The sequence below is a fragment of the Bison bison genome, unplaced genomic scaffold, assembly GCF_000754665.1.
Source record: "Bison bison bison isolate TAMUID 2011002044 unplaced genomic scaffold, Bison_UMD1.0 scf7180017864148, whole genome shotgun sequence".
NCBI lineage: Eukaryota > Metazoa > Chordata > Mammalia > Artiodactyla > Bovidae > Bison > Bison bison.
Window position 1 is genome coordinate 761,945 of NW_011494720.1, and position 14,842 is coordinate 776,786.

The 14,842-nt window shown below is 43.7% G+C and overlaps 1 protein-coding gene across 4 annotated transcripts in view; it reads left to right on the top strand.

The window, feature by feature from the left end:
- PLEKHG1 (pleckstrin homology domain containing, family G (with RhoGef domain) member 1) overlaps nt 1-14,842 on the top strand; it is a 250,271-nt gene that overhangs the window by 206,720 nt on the left and 28,709 nt on the right. For all 4 annotated transcript variants that reach the window (XM_010840819.1, XM_010840818.1, XM_010840820.1 and 1 more), the window contains 6 exons: nt 245-395; nt 4,841-4,972; nt 7,514-7,696; nt 7,788-7,883; nt 8,067-8,153; nt 13,875-13,908. In XM_010840819.1, the coding sequence (XP_010839121.1) occupies nt 245-395; nt 4,841-4,972; nt 7,514-7,696; nt 7,788-7,883; nt 8,067-8,153; nt 13,875-13,908 (683 nt within the window). The remainder of the gene's footprint in view (nt 1-244; nt 396-4,840; nt 4,973-7,513; nt 7,697-7,787; nt 7,884-8,066; nt 8,154-13,874; nt 13,909-14,842) is intronic.

The window sequence follows — 14,842 nt, forward strand, 5'->3', positions numbered from 1 at the left end:
AAAGAATCCACCTCTAATGCAGGAGACCTGAGTTCGAGCCCTGAGTCAGGAAGATCGCCCAAAGGAGAGAATGGCAACCCACGCCAGTATTCTTGCCTGGAGAATTCCATGGACAGACGGGCTACAGTCCATGGGGTCGCCAAGTTGGACATGATTGAGCAACTAACTTTTCACTTCCACTGGGATTTAAAACTTGAATATCTATGTTAAGAGTTACAATTTTGATTTTAAAATATTCTTGCAGATCTGTGGCTGTGCTAACAGAGTGTATGAGGAACAAGATGCTGGCCAAATTCTTCAGGGAACGGCAGGAAACTTTGAAACATTCATTGCCTCTGGGGTCCTATCTCTTGAAGCCAGTTCAGCGGATTCTCAAGTATCATCTCCTTTTGCATGTAAGTTTCTGCCTGCACTGGAAGGACTTTCTAGAGGCTAAGGGTTTTATGTGTATATATTAAGTTTAGGAGAAAAAAAAATCAAAAGTGTCTGTGGACATATGGAAACGTTTTCCACACTCATACTTTACAACTGACTAATCTGCTTTGAGGAATTAGAGATATTTATGTGGTAGGCCTGCAGCCTCATTGATAACAGCCGAGTAGAAAGATTCATTTTATCTCTAATGGTGAAAGGGCTTACAAGCCCTTCACTCCAGGCAGTGACAGTTTCAAGCAAGGAGCTGTCTTCTTAATGAACAACAGATTTTTTGTGTATGTTTTATTTTACTTCCATGAGCCCGGATTCGGTAGGCAGTTGGGAGTAAGAGCTGTTTGTCACAGAGTGGCTTTCGTAGGAGCAAAGAGAAAGGGCTGAAAGGAGAGAAGACAGATGAGCAGTGTGATAAATGTCTTTGAGCTGGGCTTCACCTCACTTTGGGTTCTGTTCTCTTTATATCATTTCCCATTATTTGTACAAAATTTAAGGAGGCTTTAGAAACAAAAGTAGACATAGCTCTCATACATTCTTGTTTCTTATCCTCTAAGGAAGCTGATAAAAATGGAAAATAGTGTTCTCTAAAGTAATTTCATTCTGTAAGGGTGAATTGCCTTGGCAATTTGACAAAGACAGGATAGCCAAGTGGTTAGGTTAGGAGCAGGGCTGTGGTCAAGATACTACCTGGGTTCCAGTCCTGTGCATTTCCCACATTCATGGTGCCTCACAGGCAGTCAATACAGAAAAACTGTTATTTTTATTGTTACTTTAATTTACTTTATTAATTGGACTATAATTGCTTTCAATGGGGCTTCCCTGATGGTTCAGACAGTAGAGAATCTGCCTGCAATACAGGAGACCCAGGTTTGATCCCTGGGTTGGGAAGATCCTCTGGAGAAGAGAATGGCTACCCACTCCAGTATTCTTGCCTGGAGAATCCCACGGACAGAGGAGCCTGGCGGGCTGCAGTGTTGTGTTAGTTTCTGGTGTACAGCAAAGTGAATCAGCCACATGTTTACATATATCCATCCCCTTCCCTCTTGAGCCTTCCTCCCACATCCCTACTTTATTATTTTTAATGCTACATTAAAAATCTTTTCATAAAAGATTTAAATCCAGAGTTCCTATCTATATCAACATGCCTGCAGTATACATGTATCTCTTTTTAAATGATTCCAGGCTTCTAACTTGGTTAAGCATTCCAAGGCTGCCCAGTTCACACACATTTAAAACTGCGAGCACTCTTTATGGCCCATCTTTACCAGAAATTTCTCAGCCTTGTCTGTTTGCCTGTGTGGCCCATCTTGGGAGAGTCTTGTGTCCTATGAAACCACACTGTGGATATTACTTTAGTTGTTCGATTGGCTTTAATGACCCCTAAATTTAGTGGGATTAATTTACTAAATCAGTGCCAAATAATTCTTTAAAAAATACTCGCTTTCCCATGATAGATCTTTGCTGGACTCTGCTAATATGGTACAGACTGTAGCCCGCCAGGCTCCTCTGTCCATGGAATTCTGCAGGCAAGAATACTGGAGTGGGCTGCCGTTCCCTTCTCCAGGGGATCTTTCTGACCCAGGGATCAAACCCGGGTCTCCGGCATCACAGGCAGATTCTTTACCATCTGAGCCACCAGGGAAGCCCATCTGAGTCCAGTGTGTCCCAATAATATCTACCTAACGGCTTTCTAGACAGTAAGTCAATTAAAAGAAAAGGTTCAGATCTCTGTCACTTAAACAAGACTCCACTTGAGATTCTCACAAAGAGTTAACTGCTAGGAAGAACAGCCCTCACCCTTTAAATTAAAAGCTGGGGTATTAGTACATGCTGCTGTAACAAAATGCCATAGCCTGGGTGACTTGGACAGCAAACATTTATTTCTCATAGTTTTGGAGGTTGAAAACCAAAGATAAGGGGGCAAGCATGGCTGAGTTCTCATTTGCAGACTGCCTTCCCTTCTTCGTTTCCTCGCATGGTAGAAAGAGGCAAGACTGCTCTCTGGGGTCTCTATCATGAGAGCACTAACCCCATTTACAATGGCACTACTCTCATGGCCTCTTGTTTGGTCTCTAAGTCCTATTCAATTCTCTTCAGTCCCGTGGACTGCAGCATGCCAGGCTCCTCTGTCCTCTACTGTCTCCCGGAGTTTGCTCAAATTCATTTCCATTGGATTAGTGATGCCATCTAACCATCTCATCCTCTGCCACCCCTTTCTCCTTTTGCTTCAGTCTTTCCCAGCATGAAGGTCTTTCCCAATGAGTCGACTCTTCGCATGAGGTAGCCAAAGTATTGGCACTTCAGCATCAGTCCTTCCAATGAATATACAGTTGATTTCCTTTAGAATTGACTGGTTTAATCTCTTTTCTGTCCAAGGGACTCTCAAGAGTCTTCTCCAGCACCACAATTCAAAAGCATCAATCCTTTGGTGCTCAGCCTTCTTTATGATCCAACTCTCACATCCGTACATGACTACTGAAAAAACCATAGCCTTGACTATACAGACCTTTGTCAGCAAAGGGATGAATCTGCTTTTTACTATACTGTCTAGGTTTGTCATAGCTTTCCTTCCAAGAAGCAAGCTTCTTTTAATTTCATGGCTGCAGTCACCGTTTGCATGGCCTAGTCACCTCCAAAATCCCCATCCTAATCCCAGCACATTAAAGGAAAGGATTTCGACATACTAATTTGTGGAAGATACAACCACTCGGTCTGTACAGTGAAGAAAAAGGGAAGAACAGTGGTTAGATGGATTTAAAACTAACTTCTGGTTTCCTGGAATATTTTTGCTTTCATACTTGGTTTAGAGTGTTCCTTCTGTGTCTTTTACACCACTTCAAAGCTGTGTAGTCACCTATGAAGATCCCCACAGGAATACACTCTGTACTTCTGAGTCTGTTTATGATCAACAGAAGTGCCTCTCAGGCTAAAAGAAGAAATGATTACTTTTTAAAGTTTGCTCTTGATCTTGCTGCTGCTGCTGCTAAGTCGCTTCAGTCGTGTCCGACTCTATGCGACCCCATAGACGGCAGCCCACCAGGCTCCCCGCTCCCTGGGATTCTCCAGGCAAGAACACTGGAGTGGGTTGCCATTTCCTTCTCCAGTGCATGAAAGTGAAAAGTGAAAATGAAGTCACTCAGTCGTGTCCGACTCTTAGCAACCCCATGGACTGCAGCCTACCAGGCTCCTCCTCCCATGGGATTTTCCAGGCAAGAGTCCTGGAGTGGGGTGCCACTCTTGATCTTACCTGGGAGTTATTAGTAATATGCTTTCATAGGACCTTTCTAACAGCTGAGTCTGAGTGTAGACAGAAAATGTAAATTCCTTGCCAGTTTCTAGCTGGATGGAAAGTTTGAGGATTCAGTAAAAGTGAACAAAGTGACTATAAAACAATGGAATTTTCATAATTTATACCATAAGATTCAACCTCCACCCTTGAGCTTAACATGTGTGCATGATAAGTATCATAGGAACAATCTAATTGATCATAATATCTTCTTACTGTTTTAGATATTTACATTGGAATTTAGATACCTACAATGTATTGCTGCTCTTTTAACAAGATACAGCTTCAATTAAATAAGCATTTATTTACCACCTAGCTCTCTGGTGGGCACTGTTGAGAACATAAAGGATTAAAGGGACTATGCAATAGTCCATATCCTTAGATTCACAGAAGTCTAGGGACACATGTCTTGTGTACTTGAAAGAACTGGAATAGAACCCTGTCCCTTTCTCATCTGCCTGGGATTGTGGAATTCCAGTGCTTAGCTAAGTGCTGGTGTTACATTCTTCTGAGCATCAGAGAGTGAATACTTGAACTATAAGCTCTCTCTCAACACTCAGGAGTATCTTTAGTGAATTTCATTTGGGCTTTAAAGCATTGACTACATGAAAATACACTTTCTACATAGGTATTTTTTTTTAAACATAATGTCCACTATTTCTTCTTTAGTTTGTTGTGTACTAAGCCCTGTGTGTGATGTTTTGCTTCCTCTAGGAGAAAAAAAAATCAGTATATTTTCTGTATTTTAAGAGAGAGAACTATATACATTGGCCCCCAGGAATTTCAGAAATCTCCAACTGCAATATCAACTCTCCTGTCTCCTACAATCACCCTGATGTCTCTGTGAGACTTAATGGCCTATATACTTGTTTCATCATCCTTGTCAAATTCCTCCTTGTAAAATTCTGATCAACTTTCCTAACTCTATTTTTATTCATTCTTATCATTTCTTTGCAAGTTTTTCTGGTAGTTATCTCAAGATCTTAAGGAAAGATAGTAGTGTGTAAATAAATAAGCAAAAATAAAATGAGAAACTCATCATAGAAGTACCATTTGTTTCAGTGAATATATGGGGAAAAAATGAAAATAATTAGAGTGGTTTTTTGTTGTTTGTTTGTGTTTTAGGAAATAGAAAATCACCTTGACAAGGACACAGAGGGCTACGATGTGGTGCTTGATGCCATAGACACGATGCAGAGAGTGGCCTGGCACATCAATGACATGAAGCGGAAGCATGAACATGCCGTCCGCCTGCAGGTGAGGCCTCAGGGTGGCAGTGTCTGGTGAGGCCGTGGGCCTATTGCTTGTTACCGTTTCCCAAATCAGATGTTAAGTCTGCTCAGTGTTGCAGGTCACCCAGGGTCTTCATCATAGATCTCGCGAAGAAAGATCAGGACAAAATAAAAAGATTAAGCCATCAATAATACTGATCATTGTTGAATGTAGTTCTTATGACTCAGGGAACTCAAACGGGGGCTCTGTGACAACCTCGAGGGGTGGTATGGAGTGGGAGGTGGGAGGGAGGTTCACGAGGGAGGGTACATATGTACACCTATGGCTAATTCATGTTGATGTATGGCAGAAACCAATATAATATTGCAAAGTTGGTATCCTTCAATTAAAAATAAATAAATCTCTGGGTCAGGAAGATCCCCTGGAGAATGGAATGGCAACCCACTCCAGTATTCTTGCCTGGAGAATTCCATGGACAGTGGAGCCTGACAGGCTACAGTCCATGTGGTCGCAAAGAGTCAGACGCGACTGGGTGTGCAAACTGTGTAAAAGGGTTTTAAGCCTCTGTTCCTCTGTCACTAGTTCACACAAAGTCATGAGATGGTGAACATGTGGTGATGGGGCAGGGGACTCAGGAAGGAAGACCAAGTCCAGAACCAGGTCCTCAGCAGCTTTCCTGGGGAGGGGAACGTCACCGCGGCATTTTAGACCCCTCACTTTTAAAATAAGACACGTTTGCGAATGTCCCTTCAATGGTCACCGTATTTAGCTCTAAATTCCTGGGAACTTTGGATGGATGCTAAGTCAGTGACCATGCCCGAGGCACCTTAGAAGATGCGCTATTTAAAAACTGAAGGTCATGTGTGCTCAGAGACTAGGCTGAGGCCCTTGGTTGTCCCCGGAGTAAAAGAAAAGCCCAGTGTGACCCCATGCTATGCAGAGCGCCTGCATTCAGCTTGGGAGGGGAGAAAACCATGTCCTTTGGCCCATACATTCGGGTTTCATCTACATGGAGCCAGAGGGTAGTAACTGACTGTCAAAAATCAAAGGAAGAGGACATTCTAATCTTCCAGGCCATATCTGCTTTGTGTAAGCAATAATAAAGGTTTTAATGCTTCATCATTGAAGTGTTCTGTGGACATAATGTCAGACATAATGTCAGCTAGATATTCAGAAATGGCTCAGTGACTGTTTTTTCATAGCTTAGGAGTCTATCTGGCAGTCTGAAGACTCCACTACATCAGTCTCTGGCTCTGAATCACCTCCATTTGTACCTTCAACTTGGAGAAGGAAATGGCAACCCACTCCAGTGTTCTTGCCTGGAGAATCCCAGGGACGGGGGAGCCTGGTGGGCTGCAGTTTATGGGGTCGCACAGAGTCAGACACGACTGAAGTGACTTAGCAGCAGCAGTACCTTCAACTTAAGAATTTTCAAGTGGTTTTGTGGGCTGCTTAATTCAGTGCTGTTTTTGAATATTTTCATTTTTCCAAAATAATAAAATCCATTTTCTTTAAAAAGTTAATATGGACATACAATATATCTCAAAGAAACTTCAAAGGCAGGTTATCCATTTTTATTTATCAAGTTCCATTAAAAATGCAATGGGGGACTTCCCTGGTGGTCCAGTGGTTAAGAATCTGCCTCCCAATGCAGGGAACGTGAGTTCGATCCCTGACCAGGGAACTAAGATCCCACACGCTAGGGGGCAACTAAGCCCACACACAGAGACTACTGAACCCATGAGTCACAACTAAGATCCAATACAGCCAAAAAACAAAAACAAAAAACACACTGGTGAAGAAATGTTCATTTCCTTCCCCCCAATGAATGGGATTAATGTCAGAAAATTTCTGAGAAGATGTATCTTGTGTAATCTTCTACCAGTTTTGATTATGGGTTACTTGTATGTGGTGTGACTTCAATTTCTGGAAGAAGGTTTTTAGGTCAGTAGCTCTGAAGGTTTTTGTCCAAAAGATAAGGGATGAGCATATCTTGGGAACATGGTGAAAAGGTCACACACTGGCAGCCTCTGTTCCTGGCTTTTGAAAGACAACCTCACTGCCTTAGTAGAGGGATTGTTGCAAGAGGGGAAGAAGTAATTAGCAACTTGTCAAATAACACCTTGGTTAAGTTCTATTAACCCTAAGAGACAGCAGCCCTAAATGTAGATTTATGTCGTGGACATCAGACACTACTCAGGACCCTGAGACCCTGCCGCAGGTATTTGGACCCCATTCCTGAGGCTCAGTAGGCTTTCCAGGTGGCGCTAGTGGTAAAGAACCCACCTCCCAAAGCCCGAAACAAGAGGTGCTTTCGACCTCTGGGTCGGGAAGATCCTTGGAGGAAGGCATGGCAACCCACTCCAGTATTCTTGCCTGGAGAATCCTATGGACAGAGGAACCTGGCAGGCTACCATCCATAGGGTTGTAGAGAGTCAGACTCAATTGAAGGAACTCAGCACGCATGCACCCATCAAAGCTCAACAAACAGGCACAGGCCCCTGTGTCCTCCCCACCTTGCCCTCCCACCTCCTGTTTAATCACAGGGAATGTTCACTCTTTCAGGAGATACAGAGTTTGCTCACCAACTGGAAGGGGCCAGACCTGACCAGCTACGGGGAGCTAGTGCTCGAAGGGACCTTCCGCCTCCAGCGGGCCAAGAATGAGCGGACGCTCTTCCTCTTTGACAAGCTGCTGCTCATCACCAAGAAGAGAGACGACACGTTTACATACAAAGCCCACATCCTGGTAGGTCTGAGTGGGTGTCCCGGGTGGGGACTGGGGGTGCTGGTTCCGCTCCCTTGAGAGCCTGCCTGGCCCTCTCTGCTTGCCCCTCCAGTGCGGCAACCTCATGCTGGTGGAAGTGATCCCGAAGGAGCCCCTCAGCTTCAGCGTCTTCCACTACAAGAACCCCAAGCTGCAGCACACGGTTCAGGTACCAGCGTCCCCCTGCCTCCCTGTGAGGCTCACCCTCGGGCATGATGAGCGTCACGTGCCTGACGGCCTTTCCACGGCTTTCTGGCCACCCTGCGTGTGTCCCGTCTGGTCAGAGGTCCTAGCAGTGTCCAAGTCTTGTGAGAGGTAGGGTTGCGTGACTGTCCACCTCTCCTCCTGGTAGGCGAAGTCGCAGCAAGACAAGCGCCTGTGGGTTCTGCACCTAAAGAGGCTGATCCTGGAGAATCATGCGGCAAAGATCCCAGCTAAGGTAAGACCATGAGGGCAACGAACAATAAAATGGAAAGGAATTCAGGTCTCAGGAAGACAGCTTGATGGGAATGTGCACTTTCAAAATGAAGACTGTTGAAAAAGAAGCTACATAAGGGAACAACTGTACCAGCCATTCATACTGAAAAGATTCATATGCAGAGAGACTCTGCAGAGAGTTTTTGGTTCATTAATGCCGTTGTTGTTTGAAAGAAGAAAAATAAGGGAAAGATTGTAAAAAAATTTTCTAGAGCACTAGTAGAAAATAAGGGAATTATGAGAATTATTCAATACTGTGCTAAGCACCTAGGGTAAATAAAGCTGGCTTAGGTTCTATGGAAAGCAAGATGCAGACTTGGCCGCGAAGGAATCTGCAGACAAGGGAGCTAGTCATATAAATGATGAACTGTTTGCTAAATATGATGAATTAATAGAGAGATAAACCAAGTATTGCAGATGAGTAAAGTATTCAAGTTTATGGTCGAGTGAGGAGAGGAAAGAAAATGCCTTTTACCTCAGTCTTGGCAGATGAGGAATATTTTTATTAAATGGGGAAAAGAACAAGGGAAACCAAGCTGAGAGAACAGCAGAAACAAAAAACAAAGAGGTGTGAAAAGGGGCCCCGTGTTAAACAGCACACAGACTGTGCTTGAATGGAAGTCCTCAGATTGAATGGTCGGGTTCTCAGGAGATGGAGTAGGAGGTAAGATTAGAGAAGTGGAAAGCAGTCAGCTGACCTTTGAAGGCTTTGAACACACACACACTAAGGAACCTGGATTATTGTAGGGGGAAGCTCCTGAAGCTTTTGGAGGGAGGGGTCTGTGCTGTGTTCTGAGAGTGTCACTTTGGGGGCAGTGTGATGGATAAGCTGGTAGAGCATCACTGGCAGCAGGAAAAGAATTGGCAGGTCTCCATGGTGGGCTGGAAAGGAGAAGAGGGGCACTGCCAGGTAGCAGAAGAGGAGGAGGAGAGGCAGTGTAGGAGAGGAGAGGCAGTGTAGGAGAGGAGAGGGAGAAATAAGTCAAGGACGAGTCAGGTGTTGGGCCAAGAGGCTGGTGTCGTAAGTTCCAAGACAGGCTGCCAGGGAGAGGAACCGGTTGGATGGACCCGAGAGGGAGGCGTGGTGGCCCATCTGCAGGGACAGTTCAGCTGCAGGAGAGACGCAGGTCTCTCCACCCTGGAAGTCACCAAAGCCCCAAGATTTGATAGGAGGGCCCACGCAAATGCATAACGGGAAGACAGACCCTTTAGAATCCAACATCCAAGTGCTCGGCAAGGGGCGGAGGATTTGGAGAAGAACCAAAGAAAGAGTGGCCAAATGAGGCAGTAAGAAAACCGAAGGAGAAAGTGTGGTAACAAAGGAAGGAAAGAACCTCCCTGAGAAAGAGTGGAGTAACCGTCTCAAAGGCCACAGAGATGACAACAGATTCAAACAGAAAAGCAGATATTAGGTTTGGCAACTAAGACATAAGGGGGGGGAGAGAGCAGTGGGTTGAAGATAAATAAGGAACAGACTGGGTGTGGCCTTTTTTTTAAAGCGAAGTTCAGAAGGGACAACCATTGGTAGTTTGAGGAGAGGTAAGAGCAAAGGAGGACACTTTGCCCTCGTGAAGAATGTCGTGGGCATGTAAGCTGAGGGGATGAGGAAAGGAAGCAGGAGACAGGAAAGATAAGAGGTGGGGCACTCCTTGGAATGTAACTCTGGGGGGATGGAAGGATAGGGACATTCTTAATCCAAAATTTGTGGTGGGGGTGTGTACTGTAAATATAGTCTAATAAAAACATTAGATTGTGAATATAATAATGGGAACTCAAAACTTACTATTTACTGAAAAAAATATGTAAGAACTGCTAATGCACACTTCCATATATAAAAAATGGCTTTTTCAAATTTTAAAAGCTAGAACTAATTCCCTTGGTCTTAGGAACCAAAAATTGGTGCAACTCTATATAAAATTAACAAATCCATTCACCTTCTCTATACTAATTACACTTTTTATATTAACTTTACCAGTAGGTGTAGGGGTTAGTCTTGTCAAGAGTCAGAAACATCTTCTCTGAGCTGGGGGAAGAAGAAAAATAAAGAGAGGATAAACTTTGAGGTGGACTTGAGAGAGCTTAAAGGGTTTGCCTTCACTAAAGTTGCTGGTAATAGCATCTGCTGGGTGAGTGGAAGCAAAGATGGGGCTAGGTGTCCAAGGGCAAGTGGAGAGATTCCGAGCACGTGCTAAAGAACACAGACTAGGGACTCCCCTGCTGGCCCAGGGGCTAAGACTCTGTGCTCCCAATGCTGGGGGCCTGGGTTTGATCCCTGGTCAAGGAACTAGATCCCACATGCCACAATTAAGAGTTCCCATGCCACAACTAAAGATCTTGGATTCAGCAGTGGAGATCAGAGATACCATGTCCCATAGCTAAGACCTAGTGCAGCCAAATCAATCAATCAATAAATATTTTTTTAAAAAACCACAGGCTAGAGAGTCAGTGGGGATGACTACAGCCATCTGTGAAAGGAATCCTGGACCCCACTGAAGCTGACCACCACGAACCAATGTGATGACTCAGCAACTTCGAAACTAGTGTGAAGAACCCTGGCACACATGGGTTGCCCAAAGCTGGGGACCAGCAGAGCAGTGAGGGGAAAGGTTAACAGGGAAGGCAGAGTGCTAACCAGTATCCAACCTGCAGTGATTGAGCATAATTCCCAGGCTGAGTGGAGCATGAAACCAACCAGGAAAACAGGTGCATGAAGGATGAGTCAGAGAACTGGTTCAGCAAGAGTCTGGGTGGAGAGATGGAAATACAGAGATCTGTCATTGAAGGAGGGACTTCTGGAGTCCTACCTGCAAGGGAGGGCACTTCTGGGTGATGATAGGCTCTGGGGGCGGCTGTGATTACGCGTTGCTTGCTGTTCTAGAGTGAAGGGAAAGGTTAGATGTCCTAAAGGATACAAAGATCCACGCGTCCGGGGAAGGGGTCTATGCTGGGGCAGGGAGGGGGCAAGTAGAGCAGTAAATGGGACGATGCTCATGAGGGTAGAACTGGGTGGGAAATGACGTGATCTGAGATTTTTGAGAAAGAAAGTCTGTTTGCTCCTTGCATACTTTTTGAAAAGTCTTTGAGACTTGTCCTCAGGGGCTGTCAGCAGTGCTTCTGTGCCCAGGAGATGAATGTGCATGGGTGTGGGCTTTGACTGAGGCGTGAGTCTCAGCTCATCAGGGCGTTCCAAGGGGTCAGGTAACTCACGCAGAGAGGTGAATGCATTGTCTTCATACTTAATCATTTGTTTGCTGGCCTCGTCTCTTGGAATGCCCTTCTGAGCAATGGCATGTGCCATTCATAAGCCCCACCTGTTGTTCACCTGTCCCTGCGAAAATCAAAACTGCCAAAGGGGTTCTGAAAGGCAGTTATTGGCCATTACAAAATGGAGCTAGCTTACAGAACTTCCTCTTTCTCCCACACTAGGGAGTGTGTATTCCAAGCAGTTTTCCCTTTATATTTTATAAGGGTTAATAGAGTCATGGTAGAATTGTACTTTTTTGTCCCTGACCCTTTTAGGATGTAAACAATCTATTTTTTCAGCTACAAATGCTTGAGCACCATACAGTGTGCTGAGTACTTTATATGCTTATTTCTTCCTTTTAGCAAAATGCCTTCTGCTTAAGGTCTTGTTCTCCCCATTCTAGAGAAATAAAAACAGAGGCTCAGAGATGGAACGTAAACTGCCCTAGTTTATGCAATTAGGACTAGTTTATGCAATCTGGACTGAGTCCAGATTCAAACCCAGTTCTGCCTGGCCCCAAAGATGGTCTTAACTACATTGTTCCCGGGTAAAATGAAGGCAGTCTTATTTACTGTGTTATATCCCCTATAAGGTTATGACAATTTTCTATCTTATTTAAGCAGAATTATTACTAATTTGAATTTTTCACTTTTCTCAAGCCTATTTCTTAAATTATTTTCTTAAAGCTTTCAAAAGATATTTACTGTTATTAAATAAAATGCATAATGGGAAAAATATCCAAAAATGTATCATTGTTCTACTAACAAAACCTCCTTCTGGTCCTTTAATTCTGTGATGGTCCTTGACTGACCCCTAGTGGAAAATGTGGGAATAGTACTTTTTGCTATTAAATGTCAAAGCAAGAAAAAAAATTACTGAGTTCTTAAAGTCAAGCTTATAAATATCAAGAAACTTCCTGGAAGTTAGCCATATGATCCATCTATGTATGTGGCATATACACTAACTTTTGTCCAGATTAATTGGGAATAAGGTGCAGGTCGAAACTGTTGGATTTTCTATATACACATGGTTCTGCAAATGCCCTTCACAGAAATTGCGCTAACATTTGTGTCTAAAATTAACTTGACTAGTAACCTCAAACTCTAAATGTATGGTAAAAATATCAGTGTTATAAAAAAGGATAAACATTTGTTTTCTCAAAATTAAGGTGACTGCATCAAGGGTTTTTTTGGTTTTTTTTTTTTTTTTTTTTTTTGCCACTTAGCCTAGACATTTTTACTGTGATGTCACATACTGCGACAAAGTAAAATTATTCTGTAAGTTATTCTTAGCATAATATTTGTAGGCTCAGTCACACTACCTTGAAAAATGAAAACGACATTCAAGATGCAAGAAAGCCTACCTTATTTTTTTCTTCTTTGAATCCTCAGGCAAAATAATTCATGTTAAGGCCATTAACTTATCTTTTTATAGTTCCCTAAACATTGATAACATATGATAACAATCATAACCAAAAGAAGCCTCAAAGCAATAAACTTCAGAAGCTCAGGGTTGAGGTGGGGAGAAGGATGTATGTAGAGGAAGCCAGAGTCAAGGTTATCAGGGTCAGTCCCCTGCGGGAGTAGATGGTAACTAGCTGGGTTAAATGGCTGTCATTTGCTACCAGGAGCAAGTATGAAAGGTGGGTCCTGTCTGACCATCTTCAGGTTGAGGGAACTTATGCAGAAATGTGAGAGCACTTGCCTAGTTAAGAGCTAGAGTTGGATCACGGACCATGTCCTCCAGGGCTCCTCTCCCACACTGCAGCTCTTTCTCCCCCTCAGGATATTCCAGGGCACACAAAAGAGATGGTGGTGCAGGCATGCTGCAGGGAGCTGGGAGAGTCAGCTGATAAGCGCATCATATTTGGAGGGAGGAAAACATAGGAACCGTCCAGCAAGTATTTTGCATTCAGCCCAAAAGAATTACCATGCCCCTGTGATATGAGGAGGGCTGATGGTGTAGGCTCTGTACCTTGAAACTTTGATTGCATAGACTGAGATTGGATTCAATAGACCAGGGTTACATAGAAGGAATCTAGACTGTATGATAAGCTGCTCAGCCAAGGTACAGATCCTTTGGTGAAAGTGTCTTTCTCTCTTTCCCTCTGCTTTTCCCTTCCTCCTCCTCCCTCTGTCTTCTCCCCCCTACCCCCACCTTCCCTCCTTTCTTCCTCCCCTTTTTTCTTGCCTGGTGGAGGCTGTAAGCTTAGCCCCGGGGCACCAAAGGGACAGCATCTACCACCCACACGAGGATGCTCAACTGTTTGCATCCCTTGAACTCTGTATTAGTGCCTAAAAGAAAGGAGTTTTAGTTTTATAAAAACTTTTCAAAAACCACTCATCCCAGTGGGGTAAAACCTGTCTTGGGATTGGTAGTTTAAACAAGGAACAAACAAAACAGGTCTTTGTAATCATAACTACATCTTCTTTCTTTCAGGCCAAGCAAGCAATACTTGAAATGGACGCCATTCGTAAGTTCTGTTTTCTTACACAATTTGAAATCTCATTGTCCACTTGTATCTATCACATTTTCTATCTTCAGGTTTACAGGTGTCAGTTGTCAATTATGAGATGTCAAAACCCAACTGGAAGAAAGTAGCAGCTCTCTATTCACTGTTGTAACAGACAGAGCCAGTTGGACAGTATATTCTCTTTTTAACCCATTGGCTTCTTTCTCCATTGATTTCTCCTGGTTCATCTGTGAGCCGGCCAATGGCTCATCATCACATCTCCACATCAACTCACAGCAAGCTATGCTTCCAGGATCACCTCTTACCCCGCCTCCATCACCACCAAAACAATGAAGGTCTCACAATGCATTTCCCACATCAGCCCCATGAGCAAAAAATATATTGATTATCTGTAAGAATCACACTAACTCGATAGGTGTTGGTTCCTGATACAGCTCACATTTCAAGTTACAACTGCCCCACACACGTGACTATGTCTTACACTTCTCGTAGCAGGCAGAGAAAAAATACAAGTGAGATCTTTCCAATAAAATAAGACCTGTTCAAAGCACTTACCACATCCTTGTTACTGCCCAGGTTAAACAGACTTTAAAAAGAAGCAATAGCTTCAAAGACTTACAGCTAAGTCTGACAGAAACTTTTACTGAACACTTCCTACTTTTGAGCAATCTTTCCCCAAGTACAAACACTAATTCACTTAAACAACACCCTCTCTTCCTCCTAGCCTGCTGGTTGTTAATCTCCAGCAGGAAAAGCAAAGAAACGTTACTGAAATGAAGAAATGAGCACCAGCACTGAGATTCCCCCTTGCATGCCCACTGGACCCCACCAGGAAATGATGCAAGATGACCCCATCAGAGAGCTAGGCTGGGGCTCACTGCCCTGTGTTCTCTGAAGCCACTTATTTTATTCAGTAAAAATCTCTTTGAGATTC